This window comes from Nannospalax galili, unplaced genomic scaffold (genome assembly GCF_000622305.1).
Source record: "Nannospalax galili isolate Female #2095 unplaced genomic scaffold, S.galili_v1.0 scaffold335, whole genome shotgun sequence".
NCBI lineage: Eukaryota > Metazoa > Chordata > Mammalia > Rodentia > Spalacidae > Nannospalax > Nannospalax galili.
Window position 1 is genome coordinate 282,384 of NW_008337842.1, and position 25,933 is coordinate 308,316.

Sequence of the window (25,933 nt, forward strand, 5' to 3'; positions counted from 1 at the left end):
CTGTAGCCCCAGATGGCCTGGAACTTGCTGTGTAGACAAGGCTGCCTTGATCTCACAGATATCTGCCTGCCTCTGCTTCCCAAGTGCTGGGATTAAAGGCGTGACCATCACACCCAGCTCTGTCGTTTCTTTTTGATACCTACCATCTCATCTCCTAGTTCCCCGGTCCAGGAAACATCAATCAACTGAAACTACAGGAAACTTCAAATCCACAAACTTCATTTCTGGAAGTAACCCTAAATGTCTCCTTCCACCCTCCAAACTTTTCCCAAAGTTGTGAACAAAGAGTCACGGACTGAGTATAAGATATCATTGCATTTTATTACCCACCTACCCCCAACACACACACACACACACCCCAGGTGATGAAGCTTACTGCTAGGAAAATGACCACAGGTGAGCTGAAGGAGGAGCCACTGGGGATTGAATAAACTTAATGCAGAATCACCAGGCCCCTCTGCCAGGGAGTTACCTTTGTCTTCAGTCTAAAAACAGATTTGGTGGAAATGAACAGAGTTTTAAGGTAAGTGCTGAAAGGGAAACAGACTCAACACACATGAGTAAAGTTAGGGGGTGCTTGGATTTCTCTTGATCTAAGATAACATGTTTTAAAGCCATGGTAGGGAGCTGGGAGTGAGGCAGGGGATGCTGACAGGACCTTCAGCATTAAGTTTGGGGGTGGGGTGGGCAAAGGTTCAGACACTGGCTTGGGATTGCTCAGATGAACTGGCTTCAGAAACAAGGTGAAGAAGCTATGTGGAAATCTTCCATCCTAACCAGCCTCATACCCCTCCCTGCTGAGCGGTGTCACTCAGGAATAATGCCAGATGGACCAGAGTGTGACTAGAGTGATACTGTAGGCTAGCACTGCAAGTAGGTAGATGCGGAACAGCAGCCTATCCAACACGTATCCCACTCGCAGCCAGTCCCGGGCCACCTCCCGCATTTCGTCCCGCTTCTCTAGGAAGTGGCGGATGGAAGACAGTTCTTGCAGCAGCCCCCGCACTGCCAGTGAGGTCTCCCTCGGGGGTGGAGGAGGGCTGCTTCTACCCCTCAGGGTCTTCTCCAAGTCTTGTGGTCCTCCTGCATGGCTGCAGTGGTTTCCCATAGCTGGAAGAAGAACAGAGCATGGGTGTGGGTGGGAAGACAGGGGCCCTGACACTGTTCCTTTTGTTTGTGCAGCTGGAAGAAATTTTTATTATGAACAGTTTCAGGGGCTAGAGAAGTGGTTCAGTGGTTAAGAGCACTGGCTGCTCTTGCAGAGGACCGGGGTTTGATTCCCAGCCACCACCTAGGAGCTAACAAACATCTAAAACTCTAAAACTCCAGTTCTTTTTTTTTTTTTTTAGCCAGGGTCCAGGGTTCCAGGGTTCCAGGGTTCCAGGGTTCCAGGGGTACAGGGTCCAGCTGTCCTGGAACTCACTATGTAGACCAGGCTGGTCTCGAACTCACAAAAATCTGCCTACCTCTGCCTCCCAAGTACTGGGATTAAAGATGTGCACCACCATGCCCAGTTTATAACTCCAGTTCTAAGGGATGTGATACTCTGCATATGGTGTGTTTACATGCATGCAGTCAAATCACCCATACACATAAAATAAATATAAATTTTGCTGGGCATAGTGGTTCACACCTTTAATCCCAGTATTCAGGAGGCAGAGGCAGGCAGGTTTCTATAACATTGAGGCCAGCCTGGTCTCCATAGTGAATTCCAGGCCAGCTGAAGCTACAGGGAGTCCCTGCCTAAAAAATACCAAAATAAATAAATAAATTTTAAAAAGAACAATTTCAGACATAAAAAGGAGAGCAAGTAACCTGCATATCTGAATACTCACCTTGCAACTTAAGCAATTTCAAAAGGCATAGTGAGAATTCCTGTGTATCCTTCCTCAGTCACATCCTCTACCTTTATTCAAGTCACTGCTGTCATGAAATTGCTGTTTATCTTTCCTGGGCATCATTATTATGCTTTATACTGAGGGCTTTCCTCAGCAACCTGACTTCTATTATTTAATTTGATCTTTACAGCAGGCCCCCAAGAGAGGCAGAGTAGAAATAGAAGTAATTGTTTCCTGTTTTCCTTGATGGTATTGAAGCTAAGAGGGGTGTTCTAGTTTGATTGCTGTTGTTGTGATAAAACACTGACCAAAACCAACTTGGGAAGGAAAGGGCTTATTTATCTTACAACTCACATTCTATCATTGACGAAAGTCAAGGCAGGAGCTCAAGGCAAGAACCTAGAGGCAGGAACTGAAGCAGTGACCATGGAGAAATGCTGCTCACTAGTTTGCTTCCCCTGGCTTGCTCAGTTACCTTTATTATACAGCCCAAGCCTACCTGCCTAGGGATGGCACTGCCCACAGTGGCTGGGACATCTATATCAACTAACAATCACAAAAATTTTCCCATAGACATGCTCATGGGCCAATCTGATGGAAGGAAATTCCTCAATTGAAGTTTCCTCTTCCCAGGTAGTCTCTAGTTTATGTCAAGTTGACAAAAATTAACCAGCTTAGAGGGTAATTAACAAAGCTGGAGTGTCATTTAATGCCCAAGACCACCCAGGCCAATTATCTGGACCCACAATCCTTTGCTTTCTCTGCTACCTCACATTGCCTCAGCGGGGGATGGCTAGCTAGAAGTACTGTCTTCCTCTGCCATCTCCTTCTGGACTAGGAGTTACATCTTTAAAAATGACTGCTTCTGGCTTTGTGTGGTGGTGCACGCCTTTAATCCCAGCACTCCAGAGGCAGAGTCAGATGGATCTCTGTGAGATTAAAACCATCCTGATCTACATAGTGAGTTCGGGCCAATCAGCACTATATAGAGAGACCCTGTCTCTAAATAAATAAATAAATAAATAAATAAATAAAATAAACAAATAAAGTAAAACAAAATAAAATAAAATAAAAATAAAAAGATGGTTACTTCTTCCAGGTGAAATCAAGTACTAGGCTGGACTAGTCTGCCAACTCATGATGAGTTGTTCTTTGCTGAACCAGAAATCTGCTGTGAAAGACTTGGGTCCAGCCAGATAGAAGGATGGAAAGAACAGAATGAGAGGAATGCTTAAAGACATGACCATCAGGGCTTAGGAGGTAGCTTAGCTGGTAGAGTGCTTGCCTAGCATGCATGAAGCCCTGGGCTTGCGCTGTGGTACCACATAAACTGTATGGTGGCACATGCTTGTAATCCAAGCACTCTGGAGACAGAGGCAGAAAGATCAGAAGTTCAAGGTCATTCTTGGCTTCATAGAAAATCTGAAACTAGGTTAGACAATGAAATAAATTTTAAAAAATAAATAGTAAATAATAATAAATAAATAAAACAAAACACAGGACCTTCGCTGGGTGTGGTTCTATAGTCCAAGCACTTGTGATGCAGAGGAGGAGGATCAGCAGTTCAAGGTTAACCTCAGCTACATAGCAAGTTGGAGGCCATCTTGGGCTATGTCTCAAAACAAAACAAAATAAAACAACCTTAGAATTAGATGGGCCTTAGTACAATCACATTTCCTCCTGTTCTAGGCTCTGTGAGTGTGGTGAGATATTTAACCTTGAAGCCTCTTTTTTCTTATTTGAAACATGAGAATGAGGGAGCTGGAGAGATGGTTCAGTGGTTAAGAGCACTGGCTGTTCTCACAGAAGATCCAGGTTCAATTCCCAGCATGCACATGGTAGCTAACAGTCATCCATAACTCCAGTTCCAGAGGATCCAATGCCCTCTTCTGACCTCCACGGGCATTTCACGACACAGGTGCACTTACATACATATAGGCAATACAGTCATACACATAAAATAAAAATAATAAATAAATACTTTTTAAAACATGGGAATGAGGGCCCTATGGCGCTGAGTGTCACATGCGAGGAAGCACAGAAAGTGCTTTGTGTCCAACACAAAGTACACAAGGAATAAACCAATCAAACATCACCACCCCATGGCAGCTAGAACGGCTTCTCGGGAAGCCTGAGCTCCGTGTTTAGTATCTTTGAACTTCTCTCTGTGCCTCACAGGTCTTTGAAATTGTGGTTTGAGAGATTCTTGCTATGCAGCTCTTGCTGGTCTGAGACTTTTGAAGATTCTCCTGCCTCTGTCTCCTGAATGCTGGGGTTAAAACATGTGACGCCACACCAGGCTGTATTTGGGCTAAGCATGTAAAATTCTTTGGTGTGTATGTATTTGTGTGTGTGCATGTTACTGTGTGTGCACTTGTCTGTTCAAGTGTGCATGCACCAGTGTGTGCATGGGTGTGGAGGCCAGAAGTCAACACTGGGTGTCCTCCTCAGTTGTTCTCCACTTTCTTGTTCTTGAGACAGGGTCTTACTGTGTAGCCTTGGCTGGCCTGGAGCTTGCTGTGTAGACAAGGCTGACCTCAAACTCATAGAGATCTGCCTACCTCTGTCTCTGGAGTGCAGAGATTAAAGACATGTGCCTCCACACCTGCCCAGCACCACTTTATTTTTTGAGTCAAGGTCTTTCACTGAACCTGGAGCTTACTAATTCAACAGACCAAATGACCAGCAAGCCCCAGGGATCATCCTGTATCTACTTTGCCAGTGCTGGAAATTGAACCCAGGTTCAACTATTCCTGACATTTAAAAAAAAATTATTCTTTTATGTGTACGAGAGTATTGTTTGTATGTAGGTAGGTGCATCCATGCTATGCAACGCACACGGCGGTCAGAAGAGGGAGTCAGATCGCATAGAACTGGAGTTACAGACAGTGATTAGCCACCTTATGGGTGCTGAGGATTGAACCCAGGGCCTCTACAAGAGCAGCCAGTGCTCTTAACCTCTGAACTATCTCTCCAGCACTATGCCTAGCATTTTTATATGGGTGTTGGAGGTCAAACTTGAGTCCTCATGCTTCTGGGGCCAGCACTTTATTCACTGAGCTATCTCTCCAGCTCCAAGTACACAGGATTCTGAGGGATTTGGTTGTTGAGCTCTTTAGAGAGGGTTCTAGAAATCACAACAGTAGTATTTACCTTCATAAGGCAAGAGGCTAGTAACAAGCTACTGGGCTTCCACATAACCTAACTTACGGATCCACCTCAGAGTCTTTCTCATCCCAAAGGCTTAGCTCCTACCCTCTCCACCTATCCAGGCTGATGAGAGGTGTGAAGACAAGCAAGGTCCAGTCTACTGACTCTTAGCTGAAGACTTCCTGTTTCTATCCTGCACCCAGATCCCAGGTCCTACCCAGGATCCCTGGCATGCCATACCCTCCAAATTCCATGTGTGAGTCTCTTTCTACCTTGTCTTACCTGGGTAGTCATCAGTCTTTGTATCTTGGAAGGTACCTGGGGACCTACGGAACATGGGCTGTTCCCCTAGGCAAAGCAGCCAGGCGATCCTCTCCAGGACTAGGCGCTGCAGCCAGAGGGGCACTGGCCGCTGCAGGTCCTGCTTGTGTACCAGCCGCACAATGAAGATGGTCTCTGCCAGGCTTATCACCAGCAGAGCCATGCACACTACAAAGTAGACACCTGTGCAGGGGAAAGAGCCACATTCAGGAGGTGGGAGGCGGGCCAGGGGCTCCCAGGCCTTCCTGTGGGTATGCCTTACCAATGAGAGGAGTGCCGATTGCTGTGGCTGGCAGCGTGTCAGACACGATGATGAGAAAGACTGAATAGCCTAGGAGGAGCGTGATCTTGAAGGAGACCCTCTCGCCACTGTCCGGGGGCAGGCAGAAGCCCACGATGTCCACAACCATGAGAAAGATACTGGGCAGCAGTAGACTGACTGCATAGAATAGGGGCCGCCGGCGGATGACCACCTAGGACCAGGAGAGGAGCTTGGGGGATGACTGGGTAGACCCTGGAACACCCCCCGACACCAACCCCCATTGACTTTCCAGCCTGGATTGCTCAGGTAAGGAGAAGAGGGACAGAGCTCATATCTTGCCTCTAACTCCAGGTTTGTTGCTGCTCAGGATAAATATGGGATAATTTAGCTGAGTTTCCCCATTTCCTTTGCTATAGTTCATTTTTGTTTTTGTTTTTGTTTTTGTTTGTTTGTTTGTTTGTTTGTTTGAGATAGAGGCTCTCTGTAGCACCATGTGGCCAGGAACTTACTATGTAGACCAGGCTGGCCTTGAACTCACAGAGACCTGCCTGCCTCAGCCTCCCAAGTACTGGGATTAAAGATGTGCTCCACCACACCTGGCTTTCCTTTGCTGTAGGGGATGCCTGTGGCCCTGGAGCTGGCAGGAGGCCTATGGAGGTCCCTCCCACTTTGCTTCCTCAACTCCTCCACTCCAGATGTGGAGTTCTGGTAGTTTTATGGTCATTCCACCCACAGCAGTGGCCACTCACATAGAACTTCATCTCTGCATAACAGTCGCTGCCTTTCATACTGAACTCCTGAAACTGTGTCAGCACCCCCAGCAGCTCCCACTCGCCCTGGTTCATGAAGACGCTGTGGTCCAACTTCACATCTTCTGGTGAGCGCCATAGGGAGAGGTTAATGTCCTGGACTGAGAGAGAAGAAGAAAGGCCAGCTTTGGAATTTTGTGCTTGGAGCCTGAGGCCCTGTGACGGTGGAGCATGGGGAGGACAATAACCAAGGAATCTTGACATCAGATCCCTGAACCCTCTGCCCTTAACTTCAGCCTCAGTTTCCTCAGATATATAAAGTGAGGTGCTAGCATATTTTATTCATCTCACAGGTCTGGAGTGAGGACAGAGGAAGTCAGAGGGAAACAGCACAGTACAATGAGAGGAAGGGTTCCCTAGAAAACTCTCTGTCTCTGTCTCTGCGTCTATCTGTCTCTATGTCTCTCTGTCTCTATCTTTCTCATACATACACACACACACACCTTTTAAAGCAGTCTTCTGTGTTTCTTTGTTAGAGTTACTCATTTAGGAAATAGATGAAGCACATTATTTACTTTTGCCTTCACAGAACTACCTGTCTTTCAAGGAGAATTAGAAAAATTCTTACTTCCACCACACTACAGATTTATCTATCATCTGTTTATCTATCTATCTATCTATCATCTATCATTTATCTCTATCATCTACCAATTATCCATCTTTCTTTCACATTTATCTATTTCTATATCTATCTATCATCTATCATCTATCTATCTATACACTGTGAAAGACAAGAATATCCATGACAGTATTGGAATACATCCAATTAAATATTGGAAAAGATCTAAATGTCTACCCAGACTTGGTGGTTCATGCCTATAATCTCAGCCACGGTTATCAGCACTCCTCTCATTGGTAAGGCATACCCACAGGAAGGCCTGGGAGCCCCTGGCCCGCCTCCCACCTCCTGAATGTGTCTCTTCCCCCTGCACAGGTGTCTACTTTGTAGAGTGCATGGCTCTGCTGGTGATAAGCCTTGTCACTGGGAGGCTGAGGCAAGAAGATTGCCGTGACTAGACTAAATGATGTTTCTACTGATAACAGTGCTAATTCTTGTAAGGAGTTGTTAGAGAAGACTTTGGGATTGAGGGGAGTGGTCAAAGGAGACTTTGGTTTTCTCTGTAGTTTGGTTTGGGGCAAGGAAGTCATATGTGGCCACCACAATTAAAGTTGAATTAATGAATGAATCAGAATAGGAAGAGAGCCTGCCTTCCTACAGTCGGGCAGTGCATCTTCCCTAGCCCTCTGTCTTCTATCCAGCATTTATGCACACAATAAAAATTACCAAGCATCTTCCTCCATGCCAGGCATTGTGCTGGGAATCTACTAGTGGACCAGAGACCATGTGTTTGACCCTCTGATGGTATGCCTTTGAGAGTAGATATTGAACAGGTATTAACAAATGATAGAGGTAGTGAGAAAAGGGTGTTCTAAAATTGTATGAGATGGCTAGTCTAGGAGACTAGGGAATGTCCCCCTAGGATCTGATACCTGGGGACAATCAGGTGAGTAGAGGGGTTGGCCAGACTGTGGATGAGGGGAGATAGAGAGGGAGGAAGGGTAGGAAATAGTCTGTGATAGAGAAGACAGACAGAGCCTCTGGGCCTCCAAAGGAAGGCAGCTGGGCTGGCACATATCAGATGAAGCTGGAATGGTGTGCTGTGGGTAGAACCAGGTCAAGAATTTGGATTTGGTCCCAGGACTGCTGGGAAGCCATTGAGGGGTTTAAGTGACACAATCAGATTTGCATTTTAACAAAAGCTCAGTGGCTGCTGTGTGGCTTATGAACTACAGGGGAACAGGAATGCAAGGGGGACCAGGTAGAAAGAAAATGACAGCCAGGCAGGAGATGGGGGCTTGACTCTGGTGTGGAAGAGTGAGTAGGTCAGAGAGACACTTCTTGTCAGATCCTGTTTGGGATACTGGATAAGACTGTCCCTTGCTGAGTGTCTGGAAGCCAATTCACAATGTCTCATTAATCTTTGTAATAACTGGGGGAAACTGTAAAGACAGCAATGTTGGCCCCATCTGGAGAAGGAGGAAACAGAGGGTCATGGACATTAAGAAGACAAGTGGCAGGAGATACTGCTCAGTGGTAGGGGGCTTGTCTAGCATAAGCAAGGTCTTGGGTTTGATCCCCAGAGAAACACACACACACACACACACACACACACACACACACGACAAACAAAAAAGGAATGAAGGAAGGAAGAAGGAAGGAAGGACAAGGGAAAGGAAAGAAGGGAGGAAAGAAGGAAGAGAGAAAGAAGAGAGAATAAGTGACAGCTGAGTGCAGTCACACACACACACACACACACACACACACACACACACACCTGATTTCACAGCACTCAGAAGACGCAGAAGGCTGAGGCAGGAAGATGGAAAGTTTAGGGCTACATAGTAAGATGCTGTCTCAGAAAACGAAAGTGAGTGGAGAGGAGGGGGAGAAGCTAGAGATGGGACTTAGCTCAGTGGTTGTATACATACTCAGTATGTATGATGCCCAGAGTTCAATCCCTAGCACAGAAAGGAAGGGAGGGAAGGAGGGAGGGAGGGAGGGAGGGAGGGAGGGAACCAGGAGGGGTATCATGCCTGAAATCCTATCACTTAGGAGGTGGAGGGAAGAGGATTGGGAGTTTAAAGCCAACCTTGGCTGCAGAGCCAAGTTTGAGGCCAACTTGGACTACCTTAAAAAGTCATAAAAGAAACATAAATGGAAGACAGAGGGGGTAGAGAGAGAGAAAGGAGAGATAGAAGAGAAGGGAAGGAAAGATAAAGGAAGGGAAGAAGGGAAAAAAATAAGTGGTGTTTCGAATAAGGGAGAATATATCATAGAGAACTCCTGTCCCAAAGACCCCAACCTCTGCTCTGTCCCCAAACCCACATACTTACTGGTATGCAGCCAGCTGGTGAAGGTCAGAGAGCAGTTCTGTACATCGAAGGGGAAGTTATAGATGTCGAGGCTGCAGGCAGTCACTACCTGCAAGGGCTTGTAGTTATGGACCTTGCCCTGATGCTGCACGTACACATACGGAATGCTCGGAGACTTCCCCACATCCACACTGGTCAGAGAAGAGGGGTTAGTTTGGGGGGCTCAAAAGGCAGGCTGAGAGACTGAAGATCTCTTTGAGCAGTACAATAGGAAAAGAAATTCAGAAGGGTCTGGACAGCAGGACAACTGGAACATTGTGTCTGACCTCAGTTTCCCAATGTTATCCATCTTAGCTTCCTGGCCTGCAGTATACTGTCAAGGCTATGTCTAAGCAGTAAAGGGTATTTCTTTCAGCTCCCGTGGCTACCTAGCCCACAGGTAGCCCAGATGCCCCGTCTGGTCACACCCACCCCACCCTAGAGGAAGCAGAGCTGAGTTCCCAGGACAGCCAGTGATTTGGTGGAAGAAAAAAAATCTTATGTTCTACCCTGACTCCAATTTTGCTTAGCTTTTCATTCTTAGAAGCCCTTGAAAATGAGAGCAGTCATCTCTGGAGGGAAGAAAACAGATAGATCATGAGCAAATCCAACAAGATTCCAACACATCCTGTTGACCGACCCTGGGCCCCTAGGTGTGAGGTGGGCCAATCCCAGGGTCTTTGCCTTCAATCCTCTGGAGTCAGGCAAAAAGATGAGAAGTGAAGACCAAGAGCAATAATGAATTTCTATTGCAATTTATTTTATATATGTAAATGTTTTACCTGCATATATAAGTGCACCCACGGGTGTAAAGCTACAGAGGTCAGAAGAGGGCCTCAGGTCCCCTGAAACTGGAGTTATGGATGGTTGTTAACTGCCATGTGGGTACTAGGAACCGAACCCAGGTCCCCTTCAAGAGCAGCCAGTACTCTTAACCACTGAGCCATCTTCCAGCTCTAGCAATGAATTTCTAGAACCCCTGCAGCCTGTGCTTTACAGGGCACACAAGATCAGGGTCAACTTCAATGGCCTTCCTTGGGAAAATATAGTGAAATTGGGCAGAACAGTTGTGTTTTTGAGACAGGTCTCATGTAGTCCAGGCTGGTCTTGAACTTGCTGCGAAGTCAAGAATGACTTGAACTTCTGACCCTTCTGTCTGCATCTCCCAAGAACTTGGATTACAGGCATGTGCCAGCACTTTGGGTTTATGTGGTGCTTGGGATGGAACCCAGGGCATTATGCATGCAAGGCAAGCACTCTACGAACTGAACCATATCCCCAGACTACCCTCCCCTTTCTATCGGCATTTCTCCCATGTGTTTCTCTTCCCTTTGAACTCAGATGTCCAACTGGTAGACCCTGGATGAACCTGCAGGACGGGGAGAAAGTCAGCTGGTTGAAGGCAATGGGTCCTTGCTTGGCTGCTGGGAACAAATGCCTCATATTAGAAGCTCTAATTATGGCCTGTTAGGCACACGTGTGGCCTGGGAGGTTTGAACATGTTCCTTGGCTCCCAATATCCTCTGTGGCCAGGAGCACTAGCTGCCATAACTGTTCCATTCCTTTCAAAAACATAACTGTCCCCTCTGAAAACACAGCTGTCCCCATGAAGCTATTTGAATTCAGTGTGAGGTCATTCACTGTCTTCTCTCCCCATGACAGAGGCCCTTGGATTGAGACATCTAAGGCTGTAATATCAAGTACAGAAAGAGTTTCATAAAAGAGGAGAAAATTTGAGAAAGGAGAGCACAAGCAAAGGTGACCTACTGCCTGAGTCGTGGCCAGGACAGCTTGAATGCCACAGGGAGGATTCTGCTCCCTGTGCCTCGCTTCTCCAGCCCCAGCCTCCCAGCCCCGTTCCCTGATGACAGTGCTCACAACTCGTTGATGAGAATGTCAGGGACCCAGATGCTGTCTGTAGGAATGGAAAACTTGGTGATGTTGTCAAAGTCCTCAGGGTTCCACTGGAGAAACTCGTCAGTCCAGAACTGTGGGAGAAGTGAGACCCATCTCAGGCAGCCCCATCTCGGGTGAGGCATTCTTTACCATTTATGCCCAGACAGTATCTTCTGGGGGAAAATCTGGGTGTCGATTCAAGTGGTAGTTGAGAGACCCCCATCTCTGCAACTCCCACTCTTTGGTATGTATAACAACACTGACTGCTACAGCCTCTTCTGGGGAAGGCATAAAGCTTCACTGGGGTGCCTATAGGTGGGATTTGGGGTGGGTATCCCAAGAAAGAGAACTTCATACTGTTACTCTTATGTGGATATCTTCCCATGAGACAGGATGTTTTCTGTATCAAGGGATCCTTCTGTGAGACAGGATCGGAGCCATCTGACAGGGATCAGCATTCCTCTCTCCTGGTGGTGGCAGAGCATGACCATGATGGTGGGAAGGGATTCTGTTGAGACCTGTATATGCCAGTGGTGTCCTCAGAGCCTCTAAGCAGGACCTGTCTGTGGTTTCAGCCTCTGCTGTTTACCTCCCTCCTGGACCACTCTGGGCCAGAGCTTGGCCAAGGCCTGAGATATGCACACCAGTGTCTGACCTGTCAGAACCTGGACACATGGTGATGCCTGCTGAGTCATGAGGGTTAAATGGATGGAACCATTCTGCTTCCATCACTCAATTTGATTGTTATCCAATTTGGCTTAATGAAAGAAAGACTTTTCTAGAAGTTAGAATGGTTCACTTCAAAAGGGAGCTACTGCCTCGTGAGTTTCCAGGTTGGAACTTCTGGGGGGAGGGGGAAGAGGGGAGGGGGTCTGGGTACCACTTGTCCTGGATGCTTCAAAGAATTTGAGAAACCAGAGAGGGCTCAGGGGATGTACACCACTCAACTTCCCCTGCCCTGAGGTGGGAATAGTCCAGACTCCTGGATCCTATGTCTAGTGTGCCCCTGATCCTGCTCCTAACTGTCCCTCACCATGGTCATTGAGATTCCTGACTCCTTGAGTCCTCCCTGAATAGAGAAGTCCCATCCCAGAAAGCAGGATGCTGAGGGGCTGGTCTACTCACCTGCCGGTACCAGATGTAGGTTGTCAGTACCTGGTTCTTCTCATCCTAGGAAAGGAAAGGGGGTTGACAGATAGCCCAGTATGTGCCGCCCAAAAGGAAGCTGGTGTACACCAAGCACCTCCTCTGTGGGAAAAGCAGAGGGAGAAGGAGGACTGGGAGAAGGGGATAAACTGGAGCTGCTGGCCAGTTTACAGGGACACAACTAGAAAGAAATGTACCCGCTTCTTTTCACCTTTAGAGATATATAGAAAGCTGGGTGTAGTTGTGCATGTCTATAATTCCATTACTCAGGAGGCTGAAGCAGGAAGATTGCTGCAAGTTCAAGGTCAGCCTGGAATATATAGCAAAAGCCTGCCTTGAAAAAATAGAATATAGATAGATAGATAGATAGATAGATAGATAGATAGATAGATAGATAGATAGATAGATAGATAGATAGATAGATAGATAGATAGATAGATAGATAGATAGATAGATAGATAGATAGATAGATAGATAGATAGATAGATAGATAGATAGATAGATAGATAGATAGATAGATAGATAGATAGATAGATAGATAGATAGATAGATAGATAGATAGATAGATAGATAGATAGATAGATAGATAGATAGATAGATAGATAGATAGATAGATAGATAGATAGATAGATAGATAGATAGATAGATAGATAGATAGATAGATGATAGATAGATGTAAACTATGCATGCTTCCTGTTATTGTCTATCATATTTAGATGTATTCTGTTATATAACACTTTCTGTTCTGCCATATTACAAAATGATGAGACACAAAACCAAGTCAAAAACTCATTACTCTCCTCCTCCCAGCCCCCAACCAATTCCAAGTTTCCCTTTCAGAAGCAGAGCAATAATGTGTTTGCGTGTGTGTGTGTGTGTGTGTGTGTGTGTGTGTGTGTGTGTGTGCTTCTTTTCAGAGATGTTCTAGATGTCAAGATTTCCTTCTGCATCAGGATGGGCACACTTACTGCAGCAGCCCTGTGAAGTCAAGTACTGCCTCCCTATTGAAATGCAGATAACCTGCAGCCCTGCAATTGCCTTCTTGTTTATCCCTGAGCAATGTCTGGCCTCCTCTGCCAGGCCCACATCCACTGATTAGTTAATTGATCTATTAGTTGACAGTTATCTACGGTCACCATTTAGTGACACCTGTTACATAGGGAACTGTGTAAAGGACTAAGGGTGCAGAAATAACATGGGGAGACAGTTTCCACCATGGACTGTACAGACACAGTCCCTATGGACTGTACAGGCACACGTAGGAAGTGACCTCACCAGGGGTGCACATAGGTAGCCCAGGTTTATGGTTTGGGCAGCTACATACATAGATGTTGCTTCAGTCCCCAGTCATAGTGCCAGACCGTAGATACTAGAGTTCTAGATGCCCACTATGTTACTCAAGGGGTGACTTGACATGACCTCTCCCATCCCACAAAAGGTTGAGGGGAGTTAGGGGCTGAGCTCACCACACTGAGGATGGCATACATGATGACATCGATGAAGATGGTGGTGGGCTGCCTCCAGTCCCTCACAGGCCGCACCCCCTTCCTGTAGTGGGTAAGCAGGTGATCTGACAGTCTGAGCAGAGCAGGCTGGGTAGTGTTGTGGGCTTGAGGGGTACCCCTCCACCTGGCTGGGAAGGACAACAGTTCATGGTAGCAGCAAGAGCCCTGGGTCTCCCTCTGGTTCCCTTACCCTGGTTTAGAAGCTATTAAAGAAATATATACCAAGACTGGCAAGATGGTTCAGTTGGTGTAGATGCTTGCTGCCGAGACTGACAGCTTGAATTCAATTCCCTGGACCCACATGACAGAAGGAAAGAACTGACTCCCACAATTGTCCATTGACCACCATATGCATGCCATCATACACAAACACATGTGCACACACACAAATAAAAATGTAATAATTTTTTAAAAATACATTCCAACTTCAGAAAATTCCTAGATCCTTCCATGATGAGAATTCCCATCACCATAGCATTTTGTCTGGAGAGATTCCTACCAAAGTTACAGTGGATATAAGCATTGTAAGTAGCTATAGACAGGAGAGCTAAAAGCTAGCATATCGGAGCTGGTGACAGGAGATACACCAGGGTCAAGAAAGGCCCAGGGATCGAAGTCCGAACAACCAGAGGAAAGTGAGTTGGGGGTGTGCGGTGCTGACCGGTAAGAGAGCCATGGGAAAGTGTGGCCTCGAGTGCACAGGCTCTTGTCTTATTTTGTTTTCTGTTGTCTTGAAACAAGGTCTCATGTAACCCAGGTTGGCTTTGAACTCATTATATTTCCTAGCTGGCCTTGAACTCCTGGTCTTTTTGCCTCCACCTCCCAAGTGTCAGGATGAGAAATCTGTGTCACCACACAGGCCCAAGTGCATGGGCCACTGTCTACACAAGGGTTTTCTCAACTGAAAGCAGATCTCAGCACATATGAGACTGTCTCTTTCTCCATCCCAGCTTGCAAGTAGCCGAGGAAGGTGGGCATCCCATCAAAAGGTACATTTCCTCTCCTTCCTGCCAAGGCCCTGTGTGCTATGGGAAGGGTTTACGGGCTTCTTTTTGTAGGGTGGCGAGATGTATAAACACGACAGGGTTAGGAAAGAAGTAGGGGTGAGATACAGAGGGGGCAAAGAGGAGCCAAACCGCTCCCAAGTCAGGATGCTTCAGACACAAAGAAGTGACGAGAAAGCCCATGGCAGATAAGCTGATGGGCAGATAAGATGGCTCATCAGGTTGCTTGCCACCAGCCCTGACGACCTGAGTTCTATTCCCTGGTCATCTGCAAGTGATTCCTGCAAGTTGTCCTCCGACCTCCACACAAATGCTGTGAGACATGCATAAGCACATACACAGGTAATAATTAAAATGTAATTAAAAACAAAAAAAAGAAAGGAAGGAAGGGAAAGAAAGGAGGGAAAGCCTTCCTTTGATAGTCTTTACAGCAATCTGAAACTATGTTGTGGTTTTGTGGTTGTTGGGCCTCCTCTGGTTACCCTGACACCTATGTGAGGGTGCTCATTGCTGTGCTCCCAGGGCACAAGTGACATCTAATAATGTTAGCTGAATGACTGTGTCCCCACACAATGCTTTCCTCCATCACGCTCTGAGTTACATGGGGCTGTGAGAGCCCCAGGCCCTGGTGTGGGTATCACTTGTATAGGATATAATGGGTTTCAGATACAGCATCAAAAGAAAGTTGAGACTTGCTCTTTCTCAAGGTAAGTTGTCTCTTCAATTAGGTTCTAGGAAAGGCACAATTTTATGCCTGCCTTGCTGGCAGCTGCTATATGGAGGAGGGGCATTAGCAACCTGATATTAGGGTCAAGGGACAGATTTCAGGCAGCACTAACTGTGTATCTATTTCAGAGTTTGTTCAAGTAAAGAAATTAAAGCCTGCAGCCCCAACTGTCCTGGAATCAGAGAAGGAGGAGTGTTTGCACCTGGCAGTTCAAGTCTAGCCTGGGCAGCTTGACAAGATTTTGTCTTAGAATGAAAAGAAAAAGGAAGGGAGGGAGGGAGGGAGGGAGGGAGGGAGGGAGGAAAAAAGGCCCAACATAGATGCCCTGTCCTATTCTGGTGATTTCTCTGAATCCTCAGTTTCCCTCTAGGAAGCAGGAATGATGTGTAAAAGCTGTGCTTACTTCCTCAGTACATAAAATTAAAGCAATACAGAGAAGATTAGCTTGGCCGCTGCCCAAGGATGACACGCAAATTCACAAAGCATTCCATATTTTCCTTTAAAAAAAAAAAAGAAATAGGAACCCTGTCCTATTCTGGTGATTTCTCTGAATCCTCAGTTTCCCTCTAGGAAGCAGGAATGATGTGTAAAAGCTGTGCTTACTTCCTCAGTACATAAAATTAAAGCAATACAGAGAAGATTAGCTTGGCCGCTGCCCAAGGATGACACGCAAATTCACAAAGCATTCCATATTTTCCTTTAAAAAAAAAAAAGAAATAGGAAAATGAACATGCATAGAGAGGGGCGGGGCCAGAGGCTAGGCAGCAAGGAGAAGGTAAGATTGCAGGGTGAACCAGCTCTTTGCAGATCGGAAGCTAGCAAGGCTGGCTTCCACTAAATAGCACTGCATCCTTACAGCCTACTCTCATGTGTGTCACCAGACAACAAGGTGGTCTTGCAAGTTCCTCTCTGGTATGTCATCGACCTGCCCCCTAAGTTTCCCTCCTCCCTAGGACAGAGACAAGCAGGAAGAGATAGAAGACAAGAGACTGGTTTTTTGTTTGCATTTCAGACCCTGTAGACCAGGCTGGCCTAGAACTTGCCGTGTAGCCAAGGATGACCTTGAACTCCTGATCCTCTTGCCTCTACCTCCCCATGCCAGTATTATAGGCATATACCATCACTCCTGGTTTATGCAGCAGTGCTGGGGACTGAACCCAAGGCTTTGTGCATGCATGCTAGGCAAGCAATGAAGCTACATGATCAGCCTCAAAATCTATTTTTTTTTTTTCTGAGAGCCTTCTTTGGAATAATATCCACACCAAGTCTTCATTTTAACCTCAGAACAGCGGCCAAAGTGGTTTGCATGGCAATCCATTTTACTGTCAAGAACCCTCAAAGCTCAGGAGGGTCAATATTGTGTGGAGGAACTGAGATTCAAACCCAGATTCTATACCACTGCTTGGGACGCTGACAGGCTTAGGGAGAACCAGACTGATGTTGTAGGGCCTCAGAACAAGGCCATGGCTGGGAGGACAGTACGACTCAGCCAAGGAAGCCTGACCAGGCACCACATACAACTCGGGTCTGCTTCATCCACCCTGCTTTCACCAGAACAGCTTGCAGGGAAGAGCAACTTGGCCCTTCACATCTGTCCCACCCCTCGGTGGCACCCTTCTTGCTATATTCACCACATACAACTCGGGTCTGCTTTATCCACCCTGCTTTCACCAGAACAGCTTGCAGGGAAGAGCACTTGGCCCTTCACATCTGTCCCACCCCTCGGTGGCACCCTTCTTGCTATATCCCAAGGTATTTCTCCTCAGCTGTGTTGGAGGATCCTTTCTGTGGGGTCGAATGAGATATGCAACAGAAGGAACTAGGTCCCTCGTGGCTGAACACCTTTGAGGCAGTCGGGAGAGAACTGGATAGAAAGGACAGAGTAGTTTGACGTCCCTGGAGGGAAGTGGAGGAAAGAAGACCCACAAGACCCATGCAACAAAACCAGCAAAGACAAGAAAGAGTTATTAAAGTCGTCCTGATCTCCACTTGGCTTCTGACAAGCTGTGTGACCCTGAGTGAATTAGTCCCCCTCTGGACTGTGGTTATAAGAGGGCAAAGCAAACCAGATGAACTCTAAGGTCCCTTGCAGCTGCTGTTTGATGAGTTTAAGGGCAAAGCAAAGGGAGAAGGATCCCTTTCTGGTATCTACCTATGTATTTCTTGTGAACACACAACTATTCTGCTCCCTTTTCAGCAGAGGACTCACCTTGGGCTCAGTTTCCCATGCCATGTAACATTACCCCATACCTCAGAATGCACTCATACTCATCTGTGGGAAGGTTGCTGACCTTCCTGCAGCCTCCAGCCTCTCTTTCCCTCATCCCTTTGAGAACTGAGACCTTCCCTGACCCCAGCTTGCTGTCCCTCCAATCCCGGCAAACCCCTTACCTTCTCCCTGGGCCAGGAGCATGGGGAGGAACAAGGCCAGCAGTGCCTGCAGGACCCACAGCAGCATGGTAAGCTTCCCACTCGTGGGAGGGCCACAGAACAGCCGCTCAAAGCAAGTCTTCCTGATGGCCAACCTGCACACCCTCTGCTAGCCTCATGTCCTAGGTGGCTGTCTTCTAGAATTGCTGTCTGCACCTTCTGAGGCTGCAGCCTGGCGCTCCCAGGCCACCAGAGTTGGGGAGTCGCCAAGTTTTCCAGCAAGCATCCCTTCAGCTGGATCAGGTTTCAGGGCGGGAGGAAAGGGAGGGGAGCTATTAGCTGATGTCAGGAGAGGGAGCTCAGCCACTCATTCAACTAGGTGGCTTGGCCAAGTCTCCCCCCCTTCAAAATGACTTGGGGATGGGGTCTGCAAGATCTATGGAACAAAGGTGCAGATAGCTGGTTGGTGCTCCGAGCTGAGACTGTCACTTGGGTCTTTAGGCACATTTCTGGCACTGGGAAGGTCGGGGGGAGGGGGGATGGCTCAAGCAGAAGAGTCATTCTTCGGTTCCCCCAGGGTGGCATATGTCCCAGCAGAGCAGATGACTGGGTACTTCTGCAGACGGAGGGGGTCTCAGGGGTCACTATGGTCTCTTCCCTTGTCCTCATCCAATTAAAATTTTAGGAGAGTGGTGTTTAAGACAGGGTCTCAAGTAGCCCAGGCTGTCCTCCAGCTCACTATGGAGCTGAGAATAGCCTTGAATTCCTGACCCTCCAGCCTTTACCTCTCATGGGCTAGGATTGCTTCAAGGCATGTGTCATAGAGTATCAAGGAAAATTAAGTACGTTTTATAAATCTTTGCCTGATCCCCTGAGCTTTAGTAAATGTTATTAAATGTATGGCTTTTTGTGCTTAAATTCTTATTAAAACCTGGAGGATGTGTATGACTCAGTGGTACAGTACTTGCCTAGCATGCACAAGGCCTGGGTTCAAGTCCTAGTACTGCACAGAAAAAATTGCTTTAAACCAGATGTAGTAGTGCTCACCTGTAATCCCAGCACTTGGGAGTTAGAGGCAGAAGAATCAGAAGAGGTTCTAGGCCACCTCCAGAGGGTGAGGCTTGAGGCCAGCTGGCCAGCTGGGAGAGTCAATCTTTCCCCATCCCCAGGATCTTACTGTGTAGCCCAGGCTGTCCTTGTGATTCTCCTGCTTCTACAGGCTTCCACCTTCATGAGATCCTGCCACACACACAAAAGTTAAAAAAAAAAAGTAACATACTTTCTAAAGATTTCGGGGGCTGGAGAGATGGCTCAGTGGTTAAGAGCGCTGGTTGCTCTTGCAGAGGACCCAGGTTCAATTCCCAGCACCCACATGATGACTAACAACTGTCCAAAACTACTGTTCCAGGGAATCCAGTGCCCTTTCCTGACCTCCACGGGCATTGCATGACATGGGTACATTTATATACATACAGGCAATACACTCATACACATAAAAAAAAAGATTTATTCTAGTTTTTATTGTGTGTACATGTGCGAGTATGTGCACAGTGAATGCAAGTGTCCAAGGAGCACAGAAAAGGGAGTTGATCCCCTGGACCTGGAGTTACAGGTGCTATGAGCTGCCTGACATGGGAGCTGGGAACTGAGCAATACGTGCTCTTAATGACTGAGCCATCTCTCTAGCCCTGTAAAAATCATTTTTAATGCTATATGCATTTTTTTTGTTTTTGCTAGACATAACAAATACAAGTAGTGTTCATTATAGAAAATTATGAAGAAACACACGCAGGCTGACTGTCCCAGAGACAGTCACTGTTAGTCTTTTGGTGTATGTTCTGTGATCTCCCGCCATAATGTGTGCAATTAAGCAAATATACTATATATAATTCTATAGCCTTCTCCCCTTTTTTAAACCTAATATCTTTTCACGAGCATTCCAATACTTTCTTTTAAATGCAGCTTTCTTTTTTAACATTTTATTATTTTTATGTTGTGTGTACAAGTGAATTGCTTGCATGTGTGTAAGTACACCAGTGCCATGCAATGTCCACAGGGGTCAGAGAGGGAGTTAGGGATGGTTGTTTGCTGCCATGTGCTGGGAATCAAACTGGGGTCCTCTGCAAGAGTAGCCAGTGCTCTTAACTTCTGAGCCATCTCTCCAGCCCCAAAATGCAGCTTTCTTGAAAGAAGTGTTTCTTTTCTTTTTGTGAGTTAAATGGGTATTTGTCTCTCAGACACCCAACGGTGTGCCCCAAAAATCTGAGCAAAAGACTGTGTGCAACTGAGTTTGAAGCAGTCTCCCCTCAACTTGTCATGTAAGTACAGACTGCGTGCCTCATTTGAACTGAAGACAAGGTTCTCCTGGATCCATCATGGCAAACTTCAACAGCAAATCACTTTCAATCTTTCTAATTCCTTTTGCAGAATAAGTTATAGATAGGAAACCTCTACAATTTCTGAATTGTAGGGGATTTTTTTTTTTTTTTGAGACAGGTCTCATGTAGCTGAAACTGAAGCTGGCCTTGAACTCCTGATCCTCCTGTTTTTACTTTCCATGTGCTGGGATTATAGGCATGTGCCACCACGCCTGGTTTATGTGATGCTGAGGATCAAACCCAAGGCTTTGTGCATGCTGTGCAAACACTCTACCAGCTGAGCTATGTCCCCAGTCCCTAAATTATAGGTAACTTAAAACAAGCAAACACAAGTCTTGGCTGAGTCCCCTCCTTTTTTAACTGCACTGTGAGCTCTGCACTCTGCACTGGGCCATTCCTTGGAGGAGTCCTTTCTTAGGGCTCTCAGGCAGGGCTTGGCTCTGGAAGGTTCCAACAAGCTCACTACAATGCTCCAGGTACTCTTTGGTAAATTCACATGCTTTACCATTACATTTATATTACGGAAATATAAGAGAAATCAGCTCAAAGATTTCTCTTGAGAGATCAGAGGTGAAAACAAGTGGTTGAAAACGATATGTGATTAAATAGGGGACTTGCAGAGGGTGTGTGGAGACACCCCAGACATCCCCAGAAAGAGTGTGCTCAGGCTCCATGGTTCACAGAAAGGCAAGGCAAGGTGGAAGGAGTCAGGCTGCCTCCTGGGCCTCCAGTCTAAGGTCCAGAAAGGGCCCAAGCTCCAGGAACACATGCACACCCTGGAGGCCAGCAAAGTCTCCTAGGTTCCTATGTACTTGAGTTAGGGCCTTTGCCACTTAGAAAAGCACTTCAGATAACTGCAGTCTCTTCTCTTGCTACATGCTTTGTGAGGTCTGCAGAAGTGATCTGTCACTCACTGAAGGGGTTTCTTCATGTGGTGATAAGCCAGAGTTGGACTTTCAGCAGGCAAAAGACAGACAGACAGACAGACAGACACACACACACACACACACACACACACACACACATACACATGCGTGCATATGCATGCATGCACTTGGGTTTACCACTGCAGCCATTTTATCATTAAGGATCGGACAACTGCTCCCCCAGCTCACTACTCCCAGATGCTCCACTGCTGGGCCTTGGTGTATATCCAAGCCCAGCCAGCCATTCGGAGGCAGAGAATCAGAAGGAAGCATCAAGAACCACCTTGTTTTGAAAGGGGCTGCACCATAGCAGGACAAAAAGGAAGAAGAAACAGAAAGATAAGCAATATAAAGGGGTTGGGGAATCTGCAGATGAAGAGAGAGATGAAGATATAAAAGGAAGGGCTGGAGAGATGGCTCAGCAGTCAAGAGCTCTGGCTGTTCTTACAGAGGACCTAGATCTGGTTCCCAGCCCCATACAGTGACTAACAACGCTCTATACTCCAGCTCCAGGTGATCCAACACCCCCTTCTGGCCTCTGTTGGCATTGTACACACACGGCGCACTTACATACATGCAGGTAAAACATCCATGCACATAAAATAAAAATAAAAATTTTAAATGTAAAAAGAAAAAGAAGAAAAGCAAGACTCAAGAAGGGAAGATAGGATGGAGACTAAAAAGGGCACAGCAAAGAGGGAGGAGAGGAGAGGAGAGAGAGAGAGAGAGAGAGAGAGAGAGAGAGAGGAGTGGGGCACTGGCCGTGTATGTCAGGCAGGAAAAGGAGGCCATGATGGTGCACACCTGTAATCTGAGCTACTTGAGAGAGAGGCTGAGGTAAGAAGATCAAAAGTTCCAGGCCTAGCTGGGACTGTAGCTCAGCTGGTAATGTGCTTGTCTATTATGCATGAAGCCCTGGGTTCATTCCCTAGCACTGTATACAACCAGACTTGAGGGTAAATGCCTGCAATTCCAGCACTTGAGAGGTGGAGACAGAAACAGAAGTTCAAGGTCACCCTTGACTACAGGGTGAGTTCAAGACTAACCTGTGATACATAAGGCCCAAAGAAACAAAACTTACTAGCAGTTTAAGGCCAGCCTGAACAACTTAATGAGACCCTGTCTCATTATACTTGGGGGAGGGTGCCTGAAGAAACAGCTCAGTGTTAAGAGCACTGGCTGCTTTTGCAGAGGACCTGGGTCCAATTCCTAGCAGCCACATGATAGCTAACAATCATCCCTTAACTTCAGTTCCAGAAAATCCAATGTTCTCTTCTGGTTCCTCAGGCGGTGCCCATATGTAGTATATTACTACATACGTGCAGCAAAAGATTCATACATAGAAAATAAAAATAAATAAATAAATAAATCCTCTAAAAAATAAATAGCCAGATGTGGTAGTGTATGCCTGTAATCACAGTTTCAGAGATGTAGAGGCAAGAGGATCAAGAGTTCAAGGCCAGACCAAGCTACATGAGAGTCTGAGGCTACCTCATCATGTCATGAGACTACCTGAGATCATGTCAAAAAGAAAACCCCTCCAAACTATGAAATTTTTAAAAACTTTTAAGTAAAAATAAGACTATGAACAAGAATACAGCCCAGTAGAAGCTTGACTAGCATGTGTAAAGCTCTAGGTTCAAACTCCAACACTGAAAAATTTTAAATGTGGTGACAGAGCCTGGAGACCTGTCTCATGGGCCCCAAGCCTTCATTTCTGTATTCACTACTGGAATCCTCTGGGACACCCAATTGGGTTAGGAGGAAAGAGGATGTCTTCTATGCAGTGTGTACATTAGAGAATGAGCTCCTTAGATAACAGGATTAGAGGGAGCCGGGCAGGCCAGGGCCTTGGATGGAGATAGATTGCCTGGGAGCGTCTCTGATGGAACAGCAATCAAGTTTCCTCTTTAGAAATGTCCTATTAATGGATTTGATGGCACAACAGACAGGGGGAACTTGGAGCAGTGGCCAGTGGCAGAGTGTAAATTGCCTCAGATGAAACTGTGGAGTCACTTTTGCCCCTTTTAAACAAGATAAGAATTAGCATGAGACCATGATGAACTCGTCTTGGCCAGTGGGGACTAGGGGACATCAGAGGACTGGCTAATTTGATTCCTGAACTCTGCCTGCAGACGGCCAGGCTCCTCCCAGGGAGTGGAGGCAGACACACAGATGGCATATGGCAGTGAGCCAGTCTGCCTAATGAAAAGCTCCAAGGCTGCAGGACCCACAGGCCTGGCGGTCTCTTTGTGTCCGATGTTCCGGGCACACACATGCCTGCAGCATCCATCACACATCCCAAGATGCTGTCGTGTATCCTCCTACTGCTGGTTGCTGTTCTTGCTCCCATTTTCCAAGTTAAAGTAAAGTGCAGGGAGAGCTGCCTGTGCTTGCCTTATCCCCACAGCTGGTTTTGGATGGAACCGAGATCCTCCAGACTCTTTGAAAGTTGTGTTTCCCATCTTCTGCAGTAAATTTTTACTGGTCTGTAAAAATTTTATCACCCCAAAGCCTGACCTTTTAAAAACTATAAACTTACAAAAACTGTGACCCACACTAACATCTGTTCCTACTAGGACCCACCTGCTAGGGGAGGGCTAATGGGAAGGTACATGTACGTCTCCATTATCTTGTGGACAGGGCTCCACTGAGCCTTTGGTTCCCTTGCCCCTCAGGCTTGGCACTTGCTCACACTGCATCTCCATAGGATGCACCTCTGTCTGTATTGAGTGTCAGCTCAGGAGAACAGACAGATGTACCCAGCTCCAGGGACTGAACATATCAAGACTGGAGGTCGAATGATTCAGGGAATGTCTATTCATGAAGACTGTAGAGGCTAGAAAGATGGTAACCTCTGACAGCTTTTCCAGTAGACAGCAGTGGCCTATATATGAAAGACAGAGAAAAGCAATGCTCTCAACAGAGAAGGGGGGGGTCTCTTCCTCTCTAGTCTTTTCCCCCTTATTCCAGTGAGTGCGACTCCAGCTTCTGTGCCAACAAAGCCTTGGATCCTTGAAATGGCTGGTTGGCACCATCCCTTTTAAAACAGTTACCTTGTCTTGTGCATCAACTACGGGCCAGGCTGTTGGTCTTATCTACTCTTTGCTTTCTGTGAAGAAGATATTAGGATTATCCCCAAAGCACAAGTGACAGAAAAGCAAAGCAAAGATATATTAAGCAATATGTACAGAGTTAAAAGGCTATGAAGTGGAAAGTGTGCTCCAGGACTTGGACATAGGTTCAAACACTTGGGTTTTAACAGCCTGATTGTACCAGGTGTAATCTGAGTGCTCTCTCCAATTTGGACATGGGCTGACTGGGCTCTGGCTCTACACACCTCTCTCCCTTGTCCTAAAAATGGGTGGGATCCCTTTTCCTAGCTTAATTGCTCTAGCTGAAAACCAACTTCATTGAGTTGGCTCTACATGAGCCTACTAATTAACAATTATTTGGGGAAAAGAGTTGAGACAGGGTCTCTTGTAGTCTAGACCGGCCTTGACCTCCCTATGGATCTGAGAATGACCTTGAACTCCTGATCCTCCTGCCTCTCAAGTGGTGGGATTTCAGGTGTGTACCACCGTGCTCAGCTTTAAAGATATATTTATTGAAGAATAACAGTGTACTGTATGATGAGGGACTGGGGGTACAGCCCAGTCCAAGGACTGCTTGCTTAGCATACGTGAAACCCTGGGTTCTGTCCCCTGCACCACCTAAACTAGGAGTGGTGTCACATGCCTGTAATCTCAGCACTTGGGAAGTAGAGGCATGAAGATTAGAAGTTCAAGACTATCCTTGGCTAGACATTGAGTTCCAAGAGAGCCTGAACTGTATGAGACCCTGTCTAAAACTAAACCATACAAAACACCAAAGCCAAACAGACAAGAATTTATGAAAAGTGAATGGGCATGAAGCTTAGTTTTTTCCCTAGTACCAAGTGGGCTCAGAATACTGAGCTCTGCTGTCCCTCTCCTGGCAAGGCACAGGTCAAATGTGATGCATCATGGGACATTTGGCCTGCTGGCCTCTGTAGCCCTTCCCTATGATATGGCTGTGATGCTGGAGTTCAGGGAGTGTATTACTGCTGTGTTGGATCTGGATCCACAGGGATGGGACTGCATTGGAAGATGTGTTGTTTGTCTCTTCTGTCCCTAGATAAAGAGGCCTTCTTTAGACTTCTCACTGGACAGGTTGGAGACCCTGACCTAGAGGTGCTTTTTATCCTCCATATCAAACCCAGGAGGCCAAGATAGCTGAGAGGCTGTTTGTAGTGATGGGATGCTGATGTTGCCACTTCTACAGGTAAAACATAAGAATTAAGAAATCAGGCAAGGAGCCCGTGAAGCTTTACCTCTCCTCTGGGACTCTGTGGGGCTAGTTCAGGCCCTTGAGAACCAGACAGATCTAGAGAATTGAGCCTCTCTTACAGGTTCAGGTTTCAGGCATCATATACCCTTTTGCTTATTTTCCTGTCTCCTCCCTTAGTATGTGTTCACATTGGAGCCCTCAGTGTGATGGCTCACACCTACAATCCCAGCACTTGGAAAGATGAGGCAGGAGGAATACTGTGAGTTCAGGGCTAGTCTAGGCTATGTAGTAAGTTTTAGGCCAGCCTGGGGTACACAGTAAAATTTATAGCCTCTCGTTTCTCTCTCTCTCTCTCTCTCTCTCTCTCTCTCTCTCTCTCT

The 25,933-nt window shown here is 46.6% G+C and overlaps 1 protein-coding gene and 2 non-coding genes across 3 annotated transcripts; 2 read left to right on the plus strand and 1 right to left on the minus strand.

The window, feature by feature from the left end:
* Positions 1-331: 331 nt before the first annotated feature.
* Htr3a (5-hydroxytryptamine receptor 3A) lies at positions 332-18,144 on the minus strand. The gene is made up of 9 exons (XM_008832741.1): positions 17,963-18,144; positions 13,802-13,968; positions 12,315-12,359; positions 11,172-11,281; positions 9,276-9,445; positions 6,321-6,481; positions 5,572-5,782; positions 5,271-5,492; positions 332-1,110 (listed from the first exon to the last, which is right to left on the minus strand). Exons 1-9 carry the CDS (start codon positions 18,027-18,029, stop codon positions 812-814), a joined length of 1,452 nt encoding a protein of 483 aa, XP_008830963.1. The 5' UTR covers positions 18,030-18,144; the 3' UTR covers positions 332-811.
* Positions 15,967-16,068, plus strand: LOC115070314. Its single transcript, XR_003849488.1, has one exon. It is a non-coding gene; the product is annotated as a U6 spliceosomal RNA (small nuclear RNA).
* Positions 16,167-16,268, plus strand: LOC115070315. Its single transcript, XR_003849489.1, has one exon. It is a non-coding gene; the product is annotated as a U6 spliceosomal RNA (small nuclear RNA).
* Positions 18,145-25,933: the final 7,789 nt, after the last annotated feature.